Raw genomic sequence first — 21,154 nt, 5'->3', positions numbered from 1 at the left:
GCGGCACACACGCGCGGTCGATGGCCGGGCCTTGACCAAAGCCCCGCGCCCCCGCGATCCCGCGACATCTGGGAGAGGCGGCTGAGGCGGGCCCCCCTTTCGTCGTCATCATCATGGCATTGAGATCTATGGCCCCTCCCTTTTGCGCATGCGCATGCGCATTGAAAGAGGCCAGCCATCTCGACAGACCCGCAGGCAACCAAGGAAAATATGGCGCCAAGGACCACATGCGACGCGACTCACAATCGCCCGAGGTGATCATTTTAGACGCTGGTGGCGCGGGCTTGCCCATCCAAGCCACACCGACCAGCCGCGGCAGTCTACTCCATAGTTGCCTGTCCCTCTGTCGCGGGCCCCTGCCAATAATAACCGTTACCGAAATACACCGCGAGATTGCGAGCAATGCTTGGGAAGTCTGGGGGCAGGGCCGCAAGGGGGGAGCTGGGGAGGGGGTTTCTCTCATCTTGCGGTGCGACCCAGCGGGTTGGGACCGTCGACGTCTGAATGGCCGGCTGCCCATCTTCACAGGGTATCGCTGTTGCTCGCTGCCGTGTGTCGCGAGACTGTTTTGCTGGCCTGCCGAAGCAAGCAAGCAAGCAAGCAATCAATCAATCAATCAGGTACTTAAGTAGGTACAAAGTACATACACAGGAGACGCTCGCCCCCACACTCCACCTCCCTCTCAATCCTGCAATGCGGCCCCGCGGGTTTCAAGTCGACTGACAGACGAGAAGCAAGCTCGACATCGCACAGTCGAGGAATCGGGCACCGGGGCAGGTGAGATGCAGTGCACTGACAATACGTCTCGTGTGGTGCAGGCTCAGCGCAGCGCAGGTCTTATTACGCAGCAGAGATGCTGATCTGCGGCACACAATATCCGTGCTTCAGGGGCTTCACTGTCGGCCCTTGTAAACTGTGCCTGTGCCCGAAGCAGAATACTGATTTTGCCCTCTTTGCAGTTGAGATGTGTCTGTCCGTATGCTGGACAGCCTGCGGGGGGGGGGGGGTGGTTAAAGTTCAGGGCGTCCCCCATGCGTGGTCACAGTGTCAGCATCAGCCGCCGGCTCCAACGATAGACGCCTGATGTGATGCCTTGGTCTCCGACTTGTTCCAAGTGTCCCTGGGTTGGCGCTGACCACAAAGCCGACCCCTTGAGTACTTACTTATTAGCAAACCACGGCAGTCTGTTGCACAGCCGGGGGCAGACCTGTCATTCAAGTGGACAGGTTTCTCAGTGCCTGACTTCAGGACACCGAGATCCCGATTAGAACCCAGCTCTTCCACATCAGGACCTCGGGAGTCGACTATGTATTCGATCGCCATGGTTACAGCAGCCTCAAGTCCGAAGCCACCGCCCAAGCTTTCCTTGATTGCCATGCGCTTCAGATACACGAGCAGGCCTACCGAACCAAACGTTGCAGAACATACCTAGAAGTCCTGACTGTCCAGGTGGACGATTGGCCTCGAAGTCTGCCTTACTGCACCGTCACAGTTACAGTCTGCGGGTTGATCGCGAATCCTCTGCTCCAATGAGAAGATCAGTAACAGCCAGGTTCTGAAACTTTTGCTAGCCATCCTGGTTCGTGGATGGCCTTCCTCTGCCAACTCATCCCTCAGCCCTGACCTCAGGTGTGCCCCAGCTTTTGTTGGCGCCAGGGGGGGAGGCAATCGTCCAGCCACATAGAACACCTCGGGAGCATTTCGCGACCTGTGGCGGCTCAGGGAAGCCAGTAGCGTCCCCCTTGGAGGCGCCATGATACACTTGATATCATCGAGACAGCAGGCCGTGGGCCGGTGCAAGCCACACAGCCTTCTCGCAGTAGACTGGCCTCGATAGATCTTGCGCCCTTCTAGAAAGATCGCTAGCGTGATCTCGCGGAATGGCTGCCGTCGGGAGGTAAACTAGCGGTCACGAGAAGCAACATTATTCTTGGTCGCGGACCCCATCCACAGCCACCAACGACCGAACCCGCAGGAAGCTGTCTTGGCTTGGCCTGCTGCCTGCCCCCTTCCCCCCCCCCCTACTATGGGTCCGCCAGGGCGTTCGTGGCTGTCATGATGCCGTTCGAAGCTTTGTGCATGTGTGCCGCGGCCTCGAGCAGCATCCAGATTTCCACTGGCAGTCAGGCGATGGCGGGAGGCTCGCTACTGCACGTGAAGAAGCTGCCAGCGCACCTCAATGCTCTGCACCCCGGTTTTCCCGCAGCAGAGGAGTTCATGGTGACCCATGGCCAGCCAAGGATTATGTGCATACGCCGTCGACATCCAATCCATCCGACAGTGTGGGGCACGCCATCTGTCGGTAAAGGAGGCGCCATCCCTGTTTGGCCCTAACCCAGCGCTAGCCTCACTCCCCCTCCCCCCCGAACCACGGGCAGCGGACGACGAGTTGCATGTTCGACGAACCACTTTCGAAACTTCCTCTCCTTTCTATTCCTGGAAGTATGTTTACATGGGCCTGCTCGAAATATCGTGAGGTTGGGGAGTCGGGTTTTCCCCTCTTTCTGGCGTGGCCGATTGACGCGTTACAACCTCACTCACGACCGAGTTTTCCCAAGTTCGCGATAGCCGCTGCGCAGAACCCCAGAAAAAGTCTGTCGGCGGTGAGCCACTCACCCCCGCCCACCCGCCCGATGCGTCGTCCCACGGAATGTCGCCGGTTCACGACTAACAGCAGTGAAATATCTGATTTTTTTCTCCTTCTGTCTCACTATTGTCTCCTCACCCTCCGACTCCGTATACCAGCATGCGCTGCCCTTGCCTGGGGAAGCTCGCGAGTCTGCCATGCACAGTCCAACGGGGCCTCGCCAGTGCAGACCTCGGACGACCCCGTTGGGGCACTGTACCCATCACCGGCGTGGGTACAGTGGCTGCATCCATTCGGCCTACGTCATCGCTATGATTGTGTGCGGTCGGTTCAGAAAGGACAACAGGCGGCAAGACACGACCTGGCAGTTTATGCTGGATATACCAGATAACATCTTGTTGGAATACACGTCAAAGCCTCCCGATTTGCAGCACCATTTTGTCCTGCTCTGACGATCCTTGCGGGTTGTCCGATGGCTGACCTGGCAGGCAACTGACTGCAGATGCCGCCCCGTAAGAGGCAAGCGCAGATGCTCATCCGAAAATTTCTAGCACCTGGAGCCGACGTGGGTCTCGCCTCGTTGACGGAGCAATGGCGGCCAGGAAAGGCCCGGAGAGGGGGCAGCACTGTTCATCGGCAGTGTCAGTCGCAACTACAATCAACGTCAACAACCACAGCGTCTGTCATTGACACAAAATCACCCGCCACAGCACACGGACATGTTTGAACCAAAGCAGGGGATTGATTGGAGAAGGCTCGCCTCAGCAGAATTTCCCCATGTTGGGCAACATGGGAAAGTGACATTGGTACCTCACCTCGTGTCTGCTTGGGGACCCGCTTTTCCGTCTTCCTGCAGCAACGCTCCGAAGGGCAGGTTCGTTCTCCAACCCTGGCAGCTGCCCGCCCAGGGTTTGCGATGTAGGCTACTGTGTCTGTCCTCCGAGACTGAGAAAAGCACGGACGTTCGCCGCGCATACATAGAGACACTGCATAGTGTAGATTGTCTAGCCCACCCTCGACGGGGCCTCTCTTACGTCGTTGAGGTTTATTTTTGTCGGCGACACGGTGACGTGTCTTGGCCAGCGGAACCTCAACGCTCATCTACACGTATACTGCCTCGCCTTTCCCGCGACTCTTGCCTACCGCACTGTATCATGCATAGCCTCTCTGGCCCCCTCGGAGCTTTTTGGCGAGGCACATGCGTGGTGATCCACGCGATCGTGACCCTCCTGACCTGGTTACGAGTCGAGCAGCGCTGCAGGGGACGGGCTCGCCCCGGCAGCCCGGAGCTCTAGGCCAAGCCTGTTGGCCTGATAACAGAGAGTTCCCCGTTCCGCCCCTTGGGCCTGCAGCGGCGCAGCTCAAGATTTGCCCTCAAGCTTAATTGGCGCCTCTAATGGGCACAGACTGTCTCGCTGTGCTCCAATTGACCAATAGAGCCGGCCCGGGGCAGCTTCCAACTGGCGAGGCCGTCTCTGCAACTTGGGTTTGATTCAGGGCCGGGGGAAGTGACTTTTTGTGGAGCCTCGTCACCGCTCACAGACGGGCGCGTGGCACTGGCTGAGAACAGATCCTGAACTCTGTCGCCGAGAGCCTGACACTGGACAGCCTTGCCCCGATCAGTGGAGTCAGACGCGTACAGTGCTTGTGCAGCCTGCATGCCGCATCGTGGGGTCCCCCAGTGTGCCCCTGCCCGGCGCTGCTGCTCCAAGCTGGGGCACACTGTGGCCTGTGAACCTTGGCACGATGGTCTTGCCTCTTCGAAGATTTCTCGAAACAAGCGAGCCAAGCCTACTGCTTTTGCGCCGACTGCAAGTGGTCGGCAGCCAAGTAGCGTACTGTCTAGGGGGGATCCATCTCGATGGGGTCAGGAATGCGGTACATGGTACAGAAAAGTCAATCAGGCCACTCGCAACCGTCGCTGTCGGTGTATGAACGAGCGGTATCATACCGCCTCTCCTGGCTATTATTACCATGCACTGCCGCATCGAGCCCGCTGACCGTCCTGGGCTGTGTCCAAAAATCCCGACACCTGTCACGAGAGAAACAATTGGGATTTTGCCGTGGCAGCGACATTCAACAAGAACGCCGTCCACAGGCTGGCCACTGTTCGGCGTGCGCTTCCGCCTGCAGCCCTTCCTTCATCCATCAGCCTCGCGCGCCGCTTGGCCAATCCGAGCACCACACCATCTCCTCTTCACTGACGGTGACATGTCGGTGCCATGTTCCCCGGGAACTCGTTGCGAAACAGGGCCTGGTCCATGTCTTGGCACCGTCCGCACTCGCCGCGTCCTGGTTGCCGAAATCTCTCCTCCGTCCCGCAGCAGAAACTTTCTCAGGGCACCGGTTTGTGAGCCCGCCGTCCTCTTGGTCAGCCTGTGCTGGTCATCATGACTAAACTGCAGGCCCGGTCATTCTGCTCTCCTCTGAGCCTCCCCTCCCACAGCGCTGTTTCAGTGGGGAACGACTGACATCGGACAGCCTTGCTGCGTGCTGCGTGCCGCGGTGGCGCACACGCACGGCGTTGCACTGCAGATACAAAGCCTAAAGTCGGGCGCCTGTACCGATACTCTGGCACGGACTCAGGAGATTTCACTCTTGCTCCCGGGGTTGCCTGGCTGGATTAGTTCGGTTGATTTTAACCCAGGCCGGGCCCAACTCTAAAATACCTGATTCCACCTTCAAACTTGCCGTCTCCTTCCGGGGGAAAGCCCTCGCAAGGGCCTCGGAGTCTCGGTCGGCGTCTCGGTTCCACCCGGAGCTCCCCGGTGCCTTCTATCATGACAAAGGTTTACGAGGCCGCCGGAGAACATGTGTGCTGGATGGCGGTGATGGCTGGAATCAGAACACTGCAATCACATAGAAGCACCGAGTTGTCAAGAACATTTTGACAACGAGTTCGCACCACGGCGATCAATCCATCAGCCAGGCGGCAAAGTTTCACCGTGTCTTGACAGGCATTTTGCTGCAGCATCAGCGCTGTTTCTGCATCCGGAAGGCGTCTCGACAGATGCACGCTTGGAAGTGTCACTGCCTCTGGCTTGCCAAGACCGGAAACGAGCTCGGCGATCAGATGGGATGGGGTCCTGAGTCGGGGGGTTTTGGAATGGACTCGACCGGGGTGACGCGCCAGGCGCGTCTCAAGACGCGCTCTACCGCGGACGACCCTATCACCTGGGACCTAGCTTATGGCGATGCGCCTCTTTGGTGAGGGGGAGCTGACCGGCAACAGGGATGCCAGCGAAGCTACGAGCCTGGCTGGCCGCTGCAGTGAGCTGCGGAGAGCTGACTCCTTGCTCAACGACGCCACCGCGACATAATCCGGGCCGAAGTTGGACGGTGAACAGGAACGACCAACGAGATGGTAGCAATTTTTTACGCCGTCGATGACTCTCGCACCACGCGTACAAGACGCGAGCTCACGCTCAGCTCGTGCCTGGCTCGTGCCTGGCTCGTGCCTGCCCTCGAACCGGATCTACGGTAACGTGAATCCCTCCCTGGGACGACATTGCCACTCGGCCGCTGCCCAACATCTGATGAGCATCAGATGCCGTCTCAGGACCCTGTGTGACCGTCTGGCCCGTCATACCCGAGGATTCGAGACCATTTCCGAGGAAGCGTTTGCTTTGCTTTGCCTACCGGCCGTGCCCTGACGTCAATTTTTTAGACACATGCGGCCTGGGTGGATTGCCGACTTCTATTTGTCACCGGCTGCTCCTTAGGACGTGATTTTTCAGACCAATGACGGCCGGTCATTCACTCCGCAAATTTTTGTGCCTCCCAAAGCAGAGCCTCGAAGGGTATTTCTTTCAAGTGCCGCTTGTGTATATCTATGTCTGTTGGCGAACCTGATCGATTGAATCTTGGACTCGGTCGGTACAAGTCAATTGACCGTGGATGGCAAGGCGTCTAGGCATGTCGCACCTTGAGCGTCCGCAATCGCACTGTCAGACTCCTCAAGCGAGGCGACCAGATACCTGTCCTAATGTCCTAGTGCCCGCGTTTAAAAGGACAAGATGAGTCAAGTGGTGTCTTTCCTGCACAGATCGTCGCACAGTTCCCCGCCCTGACCACCAGGATAAGCTGGTGATGTGTCGATGCACCCACCACACGTCTCCCTGCGGCGCCCTTGTGAACAGGCGTCTGCCGTGGGCACAGGACCCTGAGCTTGAGACACAAATGATGAAGCATGTTGAAAGCTGGATTGGCTAGGATATATGCACATGTACATACTCTTGTTCCTGGGCTCAAGGGTCCGAGGGACTATTCTACCACATCGCCAGTCGACGAGCCGCATTACATACTTCAGCACGTTTGGTTCTATTTGTAGCACATCATTACGTGGCAGAGGCTTCAGGCGGAGGATTCCTTACGTGACAGACGTTATGCAGCCGCCCTGCGTGATGATGTCGTTTCTGTCGAAGCATGGCTTCTGTACATACTACCCGGGCTCCTGCGTAGCCTTGTCGCCCCTGGATTTTGCACTTTGTCCGCAGTCAGAGACCGAGTCTGGGTTAGACGGCTTCCCAAACGGGCAAGCCGTCAGACGAGCGGCCGAGCCCTTGGGAGGCAAAGACGCCAACGATCCTGTTCCTGGCGTCGCGAACAAATGGAAACCGCAACTAGAGCTGCATGTGAGAAATTGGAATCACATTGCCCGCGCAATCGGGCAGTGGGGTAGCTCGAAAGGCAAAACATCAGATGCGCAACGCATCTCGCCAGCCCAAGACCAAGCAACAACCAATCATCCCAGTGCACCGGGCGAGAACCCCTCATCGAAGGCCGCAGCTTGCCTGATAGCTCCGGCAAGGATGCTATTAGCAAGGCCTCAGTCCAGAATTTTCACCCGAAGAGTTGCTCCCCGGCGGTCGGGTGCTACCGTCTGCTGTCCAGTTGGTCGCCTTTCGAAACAGAATCAGGAACAGCCGCTGGGAAACTTGCTTCGCCTGGCAGCCCAATCAGCCGGAGTGGGCACATCACACTTTTTTTTTCCGCGCCGAGCGTCGCAGTGAGAGGGGAGCGGGCTGCGATGTCTGTTCGCCGGCGGTTGGGTCCGGCCAGGTCATTGGAGAAATGGTGGTAGTGTCTGCTGAGTAGCTTTCCACGCTCGCCCGCTCGGTATTGTCACAAGCTGTTGGGTTGGGGCGCGGTTTGTCTCCCCCTCTACCACTTTACAGTCAGTGCAACGCGTGTCTACACGCGTAACCAGGCTGCCAGGACCAGGATAGGCAAGTCACATACTTACTTAAGTAAGTACCTTGGTACTAGCTTAGCAGCAGACAGGTCGAGCACGACACACTAGCACTTGAGCCCAGCCTGCACGGTGCAGCCAGGCCGCCCGCCATTTCCAATGCAGCTCTCCACGTCACCAACAGGAAAGAAAAAAGAAAACCACTTTAAAGACCACTTTACGCGTCGAGCCACGTCCTTCGCGCACTGGGACAGCGCCCCCACGGCCTGCGGCAATCTCCCGTCAGCTGGGATGCTCGATCTTCTGGCTGCATCCGCCTCGACCAACCACGCCGCCCCACCTGCCCCTGCCCAGCTCCCGCCGTCCACGACCAGGCGACCGAGGAAGCCTCGAAAGCGGGAGCTACTTGGTGAGAAGGTGGCAGCCGTTCGGCTAGCAGCAGCCCGCCAGTCTCTCACGGGCGTGCCCGGTTCTCATCCCCTCTTATCGCAAGCGTCCCTGTCTGCTGCCCAGCTCGGCATGAATCTTCATCTCAATAGGCGCCATGCCGTGGAAGATCTCTCGCCTGCCGCAGGGGCTACCTTTTTGATGGGAGCTGGGTGGAGCGGGAGAGCCTGGAGCCTGGATTTCCAGGATGGTCCCTCCTAAACCACACGGGACCACCACCTTACGCACATCACGGCTCAAATTTGCATCATGCGGCGCGGAGCCATTCAACTCTCAACCTCCCGCGCTCGGGAGAACCCTGTGGTTACCCTCCCGCAGAGACAGCTGGCGGCCCCGTAGTGGCGGCCTTATTCGCCCGTTCATCAGCTGGGCTTCGACGGCGAGAGTTTGCCCTGCTTCAGCTGGAGTGATCGCCGTCGAGCTGGTCTCGCTGATCGCTCTGCGGACCACCGTTTGGAAGGCTGTCCCTTAGATTGAGGGATGTGAACCATACGCTGCGGCGTGTTCGGGTCCCTGGGCTTGGAGGAATGCCACTAAACTCGTGGCGTTTGGGCTGAACACTCACATGGTCATTGTGGCCTTGTACGTGCGAACTCTATCTGCCCTCCAGAATTCCCATCGCTCCCCTGGGCTGAGAAGACCTAGCTCTCAATCCCGCCTGAGCCAAGTGGCTCGATCCGGCAAACGGCACGACGTGGCAGAAAGTATCGGCCAAGGGACAGCTGAAGCCGGTGACGATCGGAGTCTTGACATGAGGTATACCCGCCGTCAATTCCATCACCTGGCGAAGACTCCCCAGTATCCGCAGATGAGAAGGGCACGTTGTCTTGAAGGGTGATCGTACCACTGCCCGATGGAGACATACGCATTTGGATTTCAAAACCGCCAGTTTGGTGCAATGCCACCCAGTGCTCGTTCGGTCGCACCAACCTCTCGGAGAGGCGATGGCGCAGGTCGCATTTGGAGGGGCCATACCGAAGGTCAACTGCATTTTCTAGAATTGGTGCCAGTCCCCTGGCTGTCCCCTGGCAAGGCTATCTATCCATCAACACAGCATGGCGTCAGGTATCGATTTCCGACGTGCCACATGCAGCCTGTCAGGGCCGGGAACCCGCCGCTCTTTAGAACGCGCTGCCCAAGGTGCTCATCCAACGGAAGCGACTACGCCCTGAATGTCTCACACAACGTCGCAGCAAGCCACGCAGCCGAGCCGCTGGATTGCACGGGATCGATAGGTACAGATGGGAGCCAAGACGGCCGTCCACAAGGCGCCCGAGACACTGCTAATTTAAGATGTGTCGGATGCGATAATCTCAGAGGTCTGCTTGACTCAGAGACAGCCTTTTTCACGCGAGCTTGATATTCGAGCGCGTCTTAAAGAGACGTGGTGCCTGGTTTCCTGCAAGTTCGACTGGCCAGTAGCATCGTTGTTTTTCCTTCTTTCATCCCCCCTTTCGCGGGCCAGCACCCGTGCCGTCTCCTCGGCCGCCTGCACACTCTGTCAGACACCGCCAAGTACGCCAGGAATGGAATTGCTATCCCAGGCCTCCTGTTGCCTCGGACAGCATGTCAGACTCAAGTGATGGAGCTGCGGGTCATTGGCCAGCTATCTATAGCGTGACCGAGACCTAGGAGCCAGGAGGTGAGGCCAAGGCGTATCCTCTACAGGCCCTCGAGCTTATCAAGCAGACGCCAGTGTCGTGTAAACAAGCATATCAAGTAGTCACGACCGAGATTGTGGCTCGCGCTGATCTCATCGCGGAAAGGCAGCTTGCAATTTGGATGATGGGATAGCAAGTAATGGGGAGCAATATTCATGGAGAAGATTGAAATGGTTCTTCTCATCTCGCCTGTGAGGCATTGCTTGCTCCTTCAAGAACTGCGCTCTCACTCGACAAACTCGACCAACCTCTGTCTCCTCCTATCCTGGGGAGTCTCTATCTTGCAGGACTGCATCACTGTCCCGTCGGTGTCGAGCAGCGTGATTCGTGACGTGCCGGCGTCAGAGTCGACTTCTTCCTCTACCAATGTTCGCCGTGCACTTCCTCTCCGGTGCTCAAAGACAATCTTGCTTGGGTTTCTGTGCTGGAGCTTCTTGAACAACCTCTCCCTATGCTCGCCTAACCGAAGTTTCACGAACGGGTCATACCTGAGCCCGGCTGGGATCCGTTGCATGCCCAGGACATCGCCTCTTTCATCGCCCAAGTGGGCAATGTCCATCCCTGGCGCAAAGGACATATAGTACGCAAGGAAAGGAAGGATTCCGGATAATCTCTCGCCGCTATACCCTGCTGGCGGCTTCAGCATCCAGTCAAGCTTTATGATTTGCGTGGGAAAGAGGTCGTGGTCGTGGGAACAGTCCTCAGAGAGCTGGACACCCGCAAGAAGCTCAAAGAGCTTCAAACTCGACTTCTTCCCATTGGCGCCGTGGACGACCGTAACGCTTGCAGCGTTCATGTCGTTCTTGGTGAAGCCCAAGGACACGAAATCTTCATGGTACAGGATTGGGGTCTCGCAACCACTGTCAAGCAGCATCTCGAAAGTAAGCATTCCACTCGTATCATATGACCGTACGCTCGCTGGGAAAGGCTGGCTGAGTACCCCTTTTTTTGCTGCCCTCTCAGGTGGTATATGCGGCTCATAGGCATCGGCAGCCATGCCCCTGGCTTTCTTCAATACGTCGGCACAGCTCTCGTCATCGTCTACGCGTACCCATTTCCTCTTCTTGATCCTTGGCTTGTCGGAAGCGCCTTGCCTCAAGATGCTCTGCTGCCCCTCTGTGCCTTCCATTCGACATGTGAGGGCGTTCTCCTTGCGAAAGCACATAGGTATTCGCAAATGACATTGGTCATCTCGGAATTGGACATCGGGTTCGACGTGTTTTTTGACATCGAGAAGAAGTGCTTTCTTGGCATTTACTCCGTCTTTACCATCGGCCAGCGGCGGCTCCCACCAGAGGAAACCAGGGCCATGCTTGTCGAAATACTCGTCCAGACGTTTCTTCCTGTCGATAGCGAATTCGGCCCACGTCCTACAGGTCGTGTCGACAATTTTCCCCGCAAAGATCAAGGTATAGGTGCTCGAGCACTCGATGTCTCCCTCCTGGTACCCGCGGATCGCAGCTGAGATGTTAGCTCTCATAGGTTCACACTCAGGCTCTGTGCTTTGAGCAAGGGTTTCCTGCAGGACGCAGAGTCGAGATTGTATGCGCTCTTCTTTGAACGCCCGCGTCTCGTTGCGAGGCACATCGTCCTCTGGGTCTGCCCGGGCACAGATATCTTCATATTCTCTGACTGCATCCTGGCGCCGCTTGTCCAAAATGTTCAGCTGGAAGCTCCCAGGAGACTGCTTGCGGTGGTGCTGGTGAATGTGTTCCCACTGCAGCATGTTTCTACGAGCGACCTCTTTCGCGCTGGGGTTTCCGGTGTCGATAGATGATGACCCTATCACTAACGAGGGCTGCCACTCGGTCTCCTCTTGTGGTCCCGAGTCGAACTCAGCTTCTTCAAGCGACGATACTGCGTTCAAGCCCTCAAAATCGGACGACAGGGTCTTTTTCTCGGGGCCTTTTACTCGCTGTGTCCCGGCGCCTTTGAGCTTCGGAGAGAATTGGCTAATCTTCTGATCGTGCTTCTTCTCGGCCTCCGCAAAGGAGGCAAAGTTGCCAGGCTGTTGTCCCTTGACAGATCCGACAGTTTGGCCGCCATCATTTTTGTTTACTCTACCCCGTGATGGGCGGACGAGTTGCAGTTGGGATCGCAGTTGCTGTACGCTCTTTTCCAGTCTTGTCCGAGGATTTCCGACATGGTCTTCACGATCCATGTTTGCTGATTCTGCTCACTGCGGCTGATCACTAGCTGACTTCCACGCGGTAGCACTGAGACACCGGGGGACATGCTGATACCCGTGGCCCATCAGGCCACGGGTTCCACGGTGTTCTGCACTGCGTTCAATTACAACAGCGAAGCCGCAGTGGAGCTTGGAACAAAGATGCGACGTTTCCAGTGTCCATGCCGGCAGCGTCTTTGAGGAACAAGAGCGCTGCCAGCCGGGACAGCTGGGATACGTTTTGTCAGGGGCATTCCGAAAGCGGCGGCTTTCAACTACTGGCTTCTCACGGCGGCTGTCATTCATTGTCGTGTTCGTTTTGGCCGAGTGTGGAAGCTCAACCCGGTGTATCCGCCGCGGCTGGAATGCAGGCCGGGTAGGTGTCCCGCCGCCACTTTAGTGAGCACGCTCTAAGAGGCCGGCCGGATTCAATGTCCCCGCTGAGAGGATGGCCAGCAGACACGGTCATTGTCCTTCGCGATGCATGCAAGCGTGCAACATGCGCAAGCAGATAATATGTCTATTGCAAAGGATCGTCCATCCAGCCAGAGAGATTGTTTCCTCCCTTCCTGCTTTTCTTTCTTTTTTGTGGCGCGCAAAAGAGTTCAGCCTACACATTTCCCCGTCACCCTTCCTCATTCTTTGAGACGACGACGGCGCACTTTAATTTATTCATGACCGTGGGAGGTCAACTCCCTGCTGTCAGAGCCAGTTGAATATTTACTTAGTCAAATTCTGGCCATCTCTCCAGATGGCGTCGGCAGTACTCTCCCCGCTCGATGGTACTTTCGTCGCAAGGCTCCGGGGCCGTGTCAACAATTCCCCGGCGCATCAACACTGGCGAGCCCTTCTAAGCCACTTCGAGGGCAGATCGGACTATGAAATCACGGCATATATTGCAGAGAATTTCAGAAACAACGTCTGGACAGGAAATGAAGCGTGGTTTCGTGACCCAAATATTCAAGCAGCTTTCCGAGGATATGACCGGAACAGATTCAATGCGGCAAACTTGCCTCCGCTAGATGACGCGGCTCGAAGCCAGTACAACCCGAGCAATACGGTTCGTGAATACCTACCTAGATGATTTGTTGCAAGCAAGTGCCTAGCTGGAGAGGTTTCAATCTTGTCTAGGCATGATGTTCTCCTTAAGAACCTCTAGATGTGGACTAACACTTCGTCTTTCTCCCAGCTTGGGCGCGGTAACTTGTTCCCTACGTTCGTCCCGCTGCCTCAGGCTGAAGCTACCCTTAACCAAGAGGAATTCGACGCGTTGTCGCCCGCAGAACGCCTGAACTACCAACTCACAGGCCATTTTGGCGGCCATCGCTTCCAACGTGTGCCAGGAGCAGCACCTGTGGCAGGCACCAATACTGGCGGAGTTCTGAACGTCGATATTTTTGGCGACAATCCTTTCGGTCCTACTTCTTGGCCACCATCGAACCCGACTAGACCAGGAGACACGAATCCCACCACCGATGCTGGCAATACTTCACAGCCACCGGTAGTGACTTTCCCTACATTCACGGGCGACCCACTTACGACATTCCTGCCCCCAAACAATCTCAATGCTTTGTCCACAGCAACCAGAGACCAGTCAACGGCAGTAAATTTCACGTTCACCCCGGGGGTAACAACAACGCCTGTTGAGGACATATTTGGTACTGGCGGGACCACATCAGGAACTGCTGACACCACGCCGGGCACTGGACCTCAAGCGCCAGTGTTACGACCGCTGCCTCCTATTACATTTCCCCCAGGGTGGCCGGTGACACAACCGCCTGCTCCCACCCGAGTGCCCCCGGGGGTAACAACAACGCCTGGTGGGGACATATTTGGTACTGGCGGGACCACATCAGGAACTGCTGACACCACGCCGGGCACTGGACCTCAAGCGCCAGTGACACGACCGCCGCCTCCCATTACATTTCCTCCAGTGCGGCCGGTGACACAACCGCCTGCTCCCACTCGAGTCCCCCCGGGGGTAACAACAACGCCTGCTGGGGATATATTTGGTACTGGCGGGACCACATCAGGAACTACTAACACCACGCCGGGCACTAGACCTCAAGCGCCAGTAACACGACCACCACCTCCCATTACATTTCCCCCGGGGCCGGTGGTGGCACAACCGCCTGCTCCCACTCGAGTCCCCCCGGGGCCGGTGGTGGCACAACCACCTGGTGCTACTCGAATCCCCCCGGGGCCGGTGGTGACACAACCACCTGGTCCCACTATGTTCCCCACGCGGCCGGTGGAGACACAACCGCCTGGTCCTACTTTGTTCCCCACGGGGCCGGTGGTGGCACAACCGCCGACGTCTACTTTATTCCACCCGGGGCCGGTGGTGACACAACCGCCTGGTCCTACTTTGTTCCCCCCGGGGCCGGTAGTGGCTCAACCGCCGACGTCCACTTTTTTCCCCTCAGGGAGACAACCTGGCGGTGGAAATGGTAGATCAACCACACCTGATCCCGGGCTCCGGCCGTTGACTCCCGACGACACACCCACGCGTCCTCCCACGCGTCCCGGGCCTCCTGTTCCTCCCGGGCCTCCTGTTCCTCCCGGGCCTCCTGTTCCTCCCGGGCCTCCTGTTCCTCCCGGGCCTCCTGTTGTTCCGCCAGGTTCCCCTCCAACTGATGGCAGCGTGCCAGCTCCCATGCAGCCATCACCAGCTGACATGCTGCACTCTTTTACCTGGCACGGTCAGGCTCAGCCGCCGGTCGGCACGCGACTCAGGGCAGCTCAGATCCTCCTCGACGAAGGGGACATCGACCGGGAAATGCATTGGGAGAGGAATGTTGCAGAGGTGCACGAATTCTTGAACTGGCTCCTTTCGAGTGATGAGGCCCCGCGTATAGGCCCCGAATCGAGACACATGGCCGAACAGTTGCTTGAAAAGGTCCAGGCGCACACCCTCTTCAACGACACCCACTACGGGCCTAACACGCCCAACAAGGTTGTTACCTCGGATATGATCCCTGCGCGTAAGCCCAGGTTGAAGTACAACGGAAAGCTGCCACTGCTTTTTGGCAGGGACCACAACGACCAGAATCACTTGTTGCCCTCGGAGTTCCCCACACACCCGCGGGCAGAGACGGTCGTGAATGATATGTGGCTTACCGATGTCGAGAAGCAAGACCCGCGTATCACCGAACAGAACCGGTCGACGCAGCAAGACCAGCTCTCACACGACGAAGAAGCACTGTGGCAGGCCGCCGACCAAGCACTGGATAATAATGCTGCCTTCGTGCAAGAGCAGACTTTCGAGCAGTGTATCGCCAGGGACGGTATTGGCTTCCAAGGATGGGTTGAGTCACGTCTGGAAGACGGCGGGAATCGTCTTTCCAAGAGACTGTTCGACGGCACTGAGCTCGCGGCCGACAAGCTAAGTTACGCGAGGGAGAGGGCTTGCCGTCGCGCAGGCCTGCAGGCTGCATTGCGGCAGTTCAGCAGCCATGAGAACACGGTCGCCAATACGCCTTGGCGCCGTGTTCGCCTGGCCCTCTCGGCCGAAGAGGTCGGAATCATGCGGAAGAACACCGGCGCTGGACCCACGCGCAAGTACGAACTAGCTAAGCTGAGGCCAAATCAGCTCGAGAAGACAGACGGCAAGGACGACCCCCAGGGCTTCACTGCCAACATGGTCAAGTTCTGGGCGGACCGGAACAGGGAAATGGCAACGGCGCGCGAGGCGGTGGTAAGCCGCTTGGGCTTCGGCATGTTATCAATATCTTCCTCAGCTCTTCCTGGAGTGCAGCAGACGGTGCTGCCGCCCATGTCACTATGGGGTGCCTATGTTGACAGTGGGCTGAGTGCTGCAGACGAATACCACCGGCAGATGTTGAGGGAGATGAGGACTACTAGGCAGCTGTTTGAGCGGGAGCTAAACATCGCACCTCGACCCCTCTTGGCGCAGATGGATGTTGTTTACAGGAAAGGGTTCACCGGCGCAGATTCCATGTACACACGGGATGGTCAGCAGCAGAGTATTAATCTCCTATCTGTTCGCGAACGAGATCTTGACCAGGACGGCAACAGCCGAGATCTCGACAAGATGGAGATCTACTGGATCCGGTTTCTGCTCACCCAATCCATCACACCCGAAATGACGCAGCAGCTAGAGCCTCGCGCGTCAATGTTCATACTGTTTGCCGACAAGTTAGCACGCATATTTAACGACGTCTCGGATCCGCTGTTTCCAGACAATGGGACGAGAGTCAGCGTTGAGGACCTCCTTGACTACATTCACGACAAGAGGGACGGCCCAGTGACGAGGATCAGGTTCTACGCCCACGATGTGCAGATGTGGCTGGAGCGCCTCCACAGCCAAGGACGCTGCCGTTACGAAGCCGACTGGCGGTGCTATGGTTGGGTGCAGCGCCCCGTCCCCACATGCCATCCAGAACAGCTCGTCAGGTGGACTGTGCCTGAGCGCTCCGAGGATCTCCGCCCATTGGAGAGGGTCGAGGACGTGGTCTCTGCTCCTCGGTTTGATCGCCTGCGAACCTGGCAGTCGCTCGTCAGAAGGTGTCTTCACAATAGCCCGCTAGACCAGAGGGTGGAGCAATACTTCCTTAGTCTCGCATACCGCTGGGGTTACTACATGGGGAAGTTGACTAGTTTCGACGGCGGATTGGAGCAGAAGTGGAAGGACAAACAGCCCAGGCCGGCTGGTGACATGTCGAATGCAATCCAAGCCTACAGGGCCGAGTTCAACAGGATCACGCAGTGGGAGCGTGGTGCTGAGAACCCGCTGGTCAGGCTTGTCAAGGCGACGCTGCCCGACAGGGCGAATGACGACGCCCTGACGGCAGAGGCCGCACTGCAGCTTGTACGCGACCACATAATCAAGGAGGCCGTGAAGAAAGACAATATGCTGTGGCCGGGCCGCCGTGCGAACGATTACCTGGACCCGCTCGACGAGAAGGTCCGCTCCAAGGTCTGGAGCTGGGCCAGGCCCGAGGTCCGGGGCGAGGTCAAGAGGTTCTTCAGCGTGAACAGGTGGCCTTTGCAGCTCCAGACGGAGAGGAGGCAGGGCATCATCACGCGCGACGAGGCGCTCGACGAAGATCTGCTCTGGAAGCCCGAGCTCGAAGACCCGACCCCCTCCAAGTACTACCGGCCCAAGGCCAAGCCATACATTGATCAAAAAGTTGAGTACAGGACGGGCCACAGGAAGTTCCTCATAGGTGATACGCCGCGCCAGAAACAATTTGTGATAGATCAAATGTTTGCGCAGATGGGCAGAGGTAAGACGCATGCTCCCGTGTCCAGCGAAGACCACACCTACCTTTTCCATCTCCCACAAACAAAACTCGTCCCACTAACCACTAACCACACATCTCACAATCTACATTGACACACTCACGCGCTTGCTTGTGCTTTGCTGACATTGGAAAACCACGCTGCAGCTTTGGCAGCCAATAGAGATGACGATGATCCAGACGATCAAGACACTGGCATCAGCGAGAAATTTCAGGAGTGGTCGACCTACCTGTTGGACCGATACAACAGCTTCTTCGACGACGACGATGACGACGCCGACGACGATCCCAACCGCTACGAGGAGCCAGGGTCGAGGCTTCGGAAATTCCACCGCGATCTGATACCTGAAAGTTTCGACCCTAGAACCAACAAGAGGGGTGCGGACGAGGATGCCGCGGATCAAGGTGCTCCCAAGAGGGTGCGACGTAATGGACCAGGACAGGCAGATCAAGCGGCAGCAGCAGTAGCGATGCCAGAGGAGGCCGACCAAGATGGCAACCAAGACGGCAACCAAGACGGCAACCAAGACGGCAACCAAGACGGTGGGGCGTTGGGATGGCTTGGAGAAACACTGGCTGGACTCGGCTCTATTTAGGAAGATCAGGAATTGTTCGTCTGTAGTCTGTCTGAAGAGCGGACGAGCTGTGATCTGTAGTGGTGGCTCTAGCACTGGCAGTCGGTGTGGCGCTTCTTATTGATTCCATACAGGAATGATCTGTTATATACTGCTTATCGTAGGACAATTTCCACTTTCAAACCTATGGACGTTGAAGGGTGTGGATTGTGGAGAGCGTGAAAGGCTGTGAGACATTGACGTTGAAGAAATGAGCTGCCAGCCCAGAATCATCCTTGTCGGCAATGCATGCGGCTGTAAAGGGCAGTGAGAGTCTACGGTTCTCCTTGTTTAAGGGGAAAGGCCCCTCATGCTGAGGTTTCCCAGAAATCTCTCCCGAGTCCAACTGCAGTAATCACAGGTTGTGGGGCTTAAGCATTTTGTTGGCATCGCTCTTATTCTTCTTTAATCTATTGAATATAGCAACAGTTTGAGACCTCTGACGCTTTCAGACAGATGGTGTTGCTTTGTGATTGGAGCTATCGGGGGGCGGCGGGAGGGGGGAGGGGGCAACACAGGGCAATATTATTAATCCTAGCATACCAATGGATAGCCACCACTGTTCACCTGGGCCAAATTTTATAAGTAACATCGTCAATCGCACTGTATGAAGGCACCGTGTATGGCTTCGGATGTATATGGAATAGAAATGAAACCAAATATTGTCAACCACGACGAGATAGTAAAATTAGGGATATAGAGACTGACAAACCCGTTGTACTTGCCGGTGACTGCCGGTTAGAAATACCCTCATGTAACGCTTTAGGGCCCTGTGACAGGGATACTCAGCTGTCACATTACCCCGCAAATAACCCAAGCGAGCCTCAGGGGCCCTTGCTTGTTCGCGGACCCAGAATTGCCCTGTTCGGGGCTGTAAGCCAGAGTCTCGGTGCGCTGCGATTCAAGTCATCCGAGATCGCTTTGCTGCGTCAATGATTATTCCCACATGGACATGGATAGGCTGGCGCAGGTTGAAATCATGTATCGATCTATCATCAAATGCACAGACACCCGCTCTCTTGATAAGCCAACACACCACCCATGGCCTGACTCTCAGGACAGTCAAAGATAAACAAGGCACCACATCAGAAGCACCCACTGTGCCACCCCGGAGCTGGATCTATTCTTCATCAACCAGTCGGGCGGGATGTGACGTCCGGGCTATTGCCGGCACGATAAGAAGTCTGGCCTTTCCCCGGGCCGTTTCCACCAGCTAGACTTTCAATGATGTGCAACACACCCATAATAAAGATGTTGCCCGCCTGCCGCCTGCCGCCTGCTCCCCCAACGTAATCCCCGGGCCCTCCCCTCTCTCTGTCCATCTACACTATCATGTCCGACATCGAAAACCCGCCTGAGAAGGCGTTGCCTGGCAACGCCAGTGACGAGAAAGCCGGCGCGATTCTTAAGCACGCCGACCGCAATGATGCCGACGACGCTCTCAAGGTGCTCCAGGGCGAGAACGGTGAGGTCATCGAGCTTACGCCCGAGGACGAGAAGAGACTGCTGAGGAAGATCGACTGGAACCTCATGCCGCTCCTGTGCTTGGTCTACGGCCTCAACTACCTCGACAAGACTACCGTCAGCTACGCCTCTGTGATGGGTCTGAAAAGGGACATTAACCTTACCGGTCACCAATACAGCTGGATCGGGTCAATGTTTTATTTTGGCTACCTGTTTTGGGAGTACCCTACCAACCGTCTGCTCCAGCGACTCCCCCTCGGGAAATGGAGCGCCTTTAATGTCATCATGTGGGGTCTAGTTCTCTGCTGCATGGCTGCCACCAAGAATTTCGCTGGAGCCATGACCGTGCGGTTCTTCCTCGGTGTGTTCGAAGCTGCCGTCACCCGTAAGTATAAACGACCAATTTATGCTTCCGGTTTGGGTCCCTTCTGAAGCTGGTAACTAAAACAACCTAGCCGGCTTTGCTCTTTTCACGTCTCAGGTAAGTCACTCCATGTGGGGCCAAAATCACAATTGCGGAGGCGCAGGTTCGTCTCAGATGCCATGCTCCTCTGCTGACGATTCGAAGTGGTACACTACCAAGGAGCAAGGAGCGAGGACAGGTATATGGTTCTCCTTCAACGGCTGGGGACAGATCCTGGGTGGTTTCGTCGCGTACGGAATTGCCGTCGGCACGGCCAAGAATCCCTTGGCCATTGAGTCCTGGCAGTTGCTGTTTTTGGTGATTGGACTGTTTACTGCTCTTATCGGTACCATCTTCCTCTTCGTAATGCCCGACAACCAAATGAACGCACGCTTTCTCTCGGAGAAGGAGAAGGTTCTAGCCATAGAACGCATCAGGGTGAATCAGCAGGGCGTTGGCAACAAGCACTTCAAGTTCTACCAGTTCAAAGAGGCTTTGACGGACCCTATGGTCTGGGCCTTTGTGTTTTATAGCCTCGTCGCGGACATACCAAACGGAGGGATAAGCAACTTCTTCAGCCAGCTTATTGTGTCATTTGGCTTCACAAATGAGCAGTCCCTGTTGTTGGGAACACCAGGCGGAGCAGTTGAGGTGTGTCCTGACCCACAGTCCCTCCTATCCAAGAAGCCAAGCTTTTCCAAGCCCACACAAGCTTCCTTATACCCCTGAGTGGCTTGCTGACATCTCTTGGCAGGTCATTGCCCTTGTCGCTTGTGGTATTTTGGGCGATCGCCTGAGGAACCGACTCCTTGTTTGCACAAGCGGCATGGTCCTCGGTCAGTTACAATACCCTTCCTTTCCTTTCAGTGGCTAACACGTATTAGCCCTACTGGGAATGCTACTTATCACCTGCCTCGGTAATGACCACAGGATCGGCCGGCTCATCGGCTACTATCTAACACAAGCCAGCCCTACGCCCTTTGTCGCCATATTATCCCTCATTTCCACGAACGTCGCCGGCTGGACAAAGAAGACCACCGTGGCGGCTATGTACTTGATTGGCTACTGCGTAGGCAACATTATCGGACCGCAAGTATTCCGCGAGAAGGACGCGCCGCAGTACAGGCCTGCCGAGATCACCATCGTCGCTTGTTATGTGGTCAACTTATTGACCATCGGTTTCATCTACTACTGGTGTCGTTATCAGAACAAGAAGAAGGCAGAGCTCAGGGCTCAGCCTGGGTATGTGAAGATAGAGGGCCAGGAGTTCTTCGACTTGACGGACAGGGAGAATCCGGAATTTATCTACTCTCTGTGAACAACAGTCGATGAACGGACATACATGCTCATGTAGAA

The 21,154-nt window shown here is 56.6% G+C and overlaps 3 protein-coding genes across 3 annotated transcripts; 2 read left to right on the top strand and 1 right to left on the bottom strand.

Moving 5' to 3' along the window:
• The first annotated feature begins 9,954 nt into the window (after nt 1-9,954).
• On the top strand, nt 9,955-18,075 carry KVR01_006754 (uncharacterized protein). Its single transcript, XM_044784520.1, has 4 exons — nt 9,955-10,767; nt 10,850-13,113; nt 13,243-17,302; nt 17,465-18,075. The coding sequence occupies exons 2-4, from the start codon at nt 12,805-12,807 to the stop codon at nt 17,911-17,913; spliced, it is 4,818 nt and encodes a 1,605-aa protein (XP_044644185.1). The 5' UTR covers nt 9,955-10,767; nt 10,850-12,804; the 3' UTR covers nt 17,914-18,075.
• Nucleotides 10,113-12,047, bottom strand: KVR01_006873 (uncharacterized protein; the record flags this gene model as incomplete). Its single annotated transcript, XM_044793640.1, has 2 exons — nt 10,113-10,714; nt 10,745-12,047. 2 exons carry the CDS (start codon nt 12,045-12,047, stop codon nt 10,113-10,115), a joined length of 1,905 nt encoding a protein of 634 aa, XP_044644304.1.
• Nucleotides 18,076-19,145: 1,070 nt separating the features above from the next.
• KVR01_006937 (uncharacterized protein) lies at nt 19,146-21,116 on the top strand (the record flags this gene model as incomplete). The annotated part of the gene is made up of 5 exons (XM_044790750.1): nt 19,146-19,780; nt 19,851-19,876; nt 19,964-20,449; nt 20,553-20,634; nt 20,683-21,116. Exons 1-5 carry the CDS (start codon nt 19,264-19,266, stop codon nt 21,114-21,116), a joined length of 1,545 nt encoding a protein of 514 aa, XP_044644368.1. The 5' UTR covers nt 19,146-19,263.
• Nucleotides 21,117-21,154: the final 38 nt, after the last annotated feature.

The sequence above is a fragment of the Diaporthe batatas genome (genome assembly GCF_019321695.1).
Source record: "Diaporthe batatas strain CRI 302-4 chromosome Unknown Contig00007, whole genome shotgun sequence".
Taxonomy (NCBI): Eukaryota; Fungi; Ascomycota; class Sordariomycetes; order Diaporthales; family Diaporthaceae; genus Diaporthe; species Diaporthe batatas.
Note: the sequence above shows the minus strand (reverse complement) of the source record. Positions and strands in the feature narration are given on the sequence as shown.

Coding starts and splice junctions, on each gene's coding strand:
- KVR01_006754 (XM_044784520.1), top strand. CDS start 12,805: ATGGCGTCGGCAGTACTCTCCCCGCTCGATGGTACTTTCGTCGCAAGG. Junction 13,114..13,242: donor AGTACAACCCGAGCAATACG/GTTCGTGAATAC, acceptor TCTTTCTCCCAG/CTTGGGCGCGGTAACTTGTT. Junction 17,303..17,464: donor GTTTGCGCAGATGGGCAGAG/GTAAGACGCATG, acceptor ACCACGCTGCAG/CTTTGGCAGCCAATAGAGAT.